The following is a 1,115-nucleotide window of genomic DNA, read 5'->3' on the forward strand; positions in this document are numbered from 1 at the left end:
GGGGAAGGGGGGGCTTTCAGGGATCAGGAGCTGCCGGCTGAGTGCGGGGACTTCTCTGTACTCACGCCCCCGCCTCGGCGCACAATAAATACACCAAACCTTCAAGTATCAAGCGCCAAATGCCCCCCTTTCCCCCCCAAAATCTGGACAAAGTTGGGGGGTGTGGAGGAGTTGTGCAGTTGGGGAGTCGCTTCAGCTTTTGGATTAAAACCCCAAAAAAAAAAGAATGTAAAATGTTTTCCTCTGGTACCGAACCCTCAGGGGGGGGTTGGGGGTCGGCTTTAGCGTGTCCCCCCCAAAATGTGCATTTTTGGAACAAGAGGTTAAAAATGAGGGTTAAGAACCAAACCCAGCACCAGCGAGGTCCCAGGGGGGGTGGGGAGGTGGAATGGGAAATGTCCCCCCCACCAGTGGGACTGGGGGAGCCAAAATGAGTATCCCCCCAGTGGAATGGGGACTGTGGGGAGGGACACACAGAGAGCCACAATGAGGGGTTTGTGTGTCCCCCCCCCGCACCAGGATGGGGGGGGACAGTGGGAGCAAAAATGGGGGGTCCCCCTGATGTAGTGGAATTCGGGGTCAAGGGGGAATGGGGAGTGATAAAATGGGGTAACCCCCACAGCAGTACTGCTGGGACTCAGAATGGGGTGGCCCTTGCCACAGTGGGACTGTGGGGACATGGGGGAGGGCTTGAGAGGGCACTTGGGCCTTTTTCCCCATCTCCAAGCTCGGAGTAAAGACAGATTTGTTAAAAACCATCCGGAGGGATTTGGGGGGACACAGGGGTGGGCTCCAGGAGAGGCACGTGGTCCCCACACAACCAAAACGATGGTGAGAGACAATGGCGGGGCCGGGGAGCCTGGGGGGGGGCTGGGAGCTCTTTCCCCCAGAGCCCACGGGCTTCTCTGTAACCTACGCCCGCGGGAGTGGGGGGAAAAGCCCTAACAATGCTCTTTTCTCCTCAGTATTTTAGTTTTTTGGGCACTTCCCAAGGGAAACTGTCCCTACCAAAGTGGCCATAGGCTGCGGTCCTCTGATAGAGGGGCTTCTTCAGAACCAGATCCCTGGAATACACAATTCCCGACTCAGTGAGGTGGCCCCGGGGTCCTGCCTTC

General features: G+C 57.5%; 1 protein-coding gene across 1 annotated transcript in view; it reads left to right on the top strand.

The window, feature by feature from the left end:
- The window catches only part of GGCX (gamma-glutamyl carboxylase), a 7,583-nt gene extending 6,846 nt beyond the window's left edge, over positions 1–737 (top strand). The window contains exon 13 of the mRNA XM_017744688.1: positions 728–737. Coding sequence (XP_017600177.1) covers positions 728–737 — 10 coding nt within the window. The remainder of the gene's footprint in view (positions 1–727) is intronic.
- The last annotated feature ends 378 nt before the right edge of the window (positions 738–1,115 follow it).

The sequence above is a fragment of the Corvus brachyrhynchos genome, unplaced genomic scaffold, assembly GCF_000691975.1.
Source record: "Corvus brachyrhynchos isolate BGI_N302 unplaced genomic scaffold, ASM69197v1 scaffold119, whole genome shotgun sequence".
NCBI lineage: Eukaryota > Metazoa > Chordata > Aves > Passeriformes > Corvidae > Corvus > Corvus brachyrhynchos.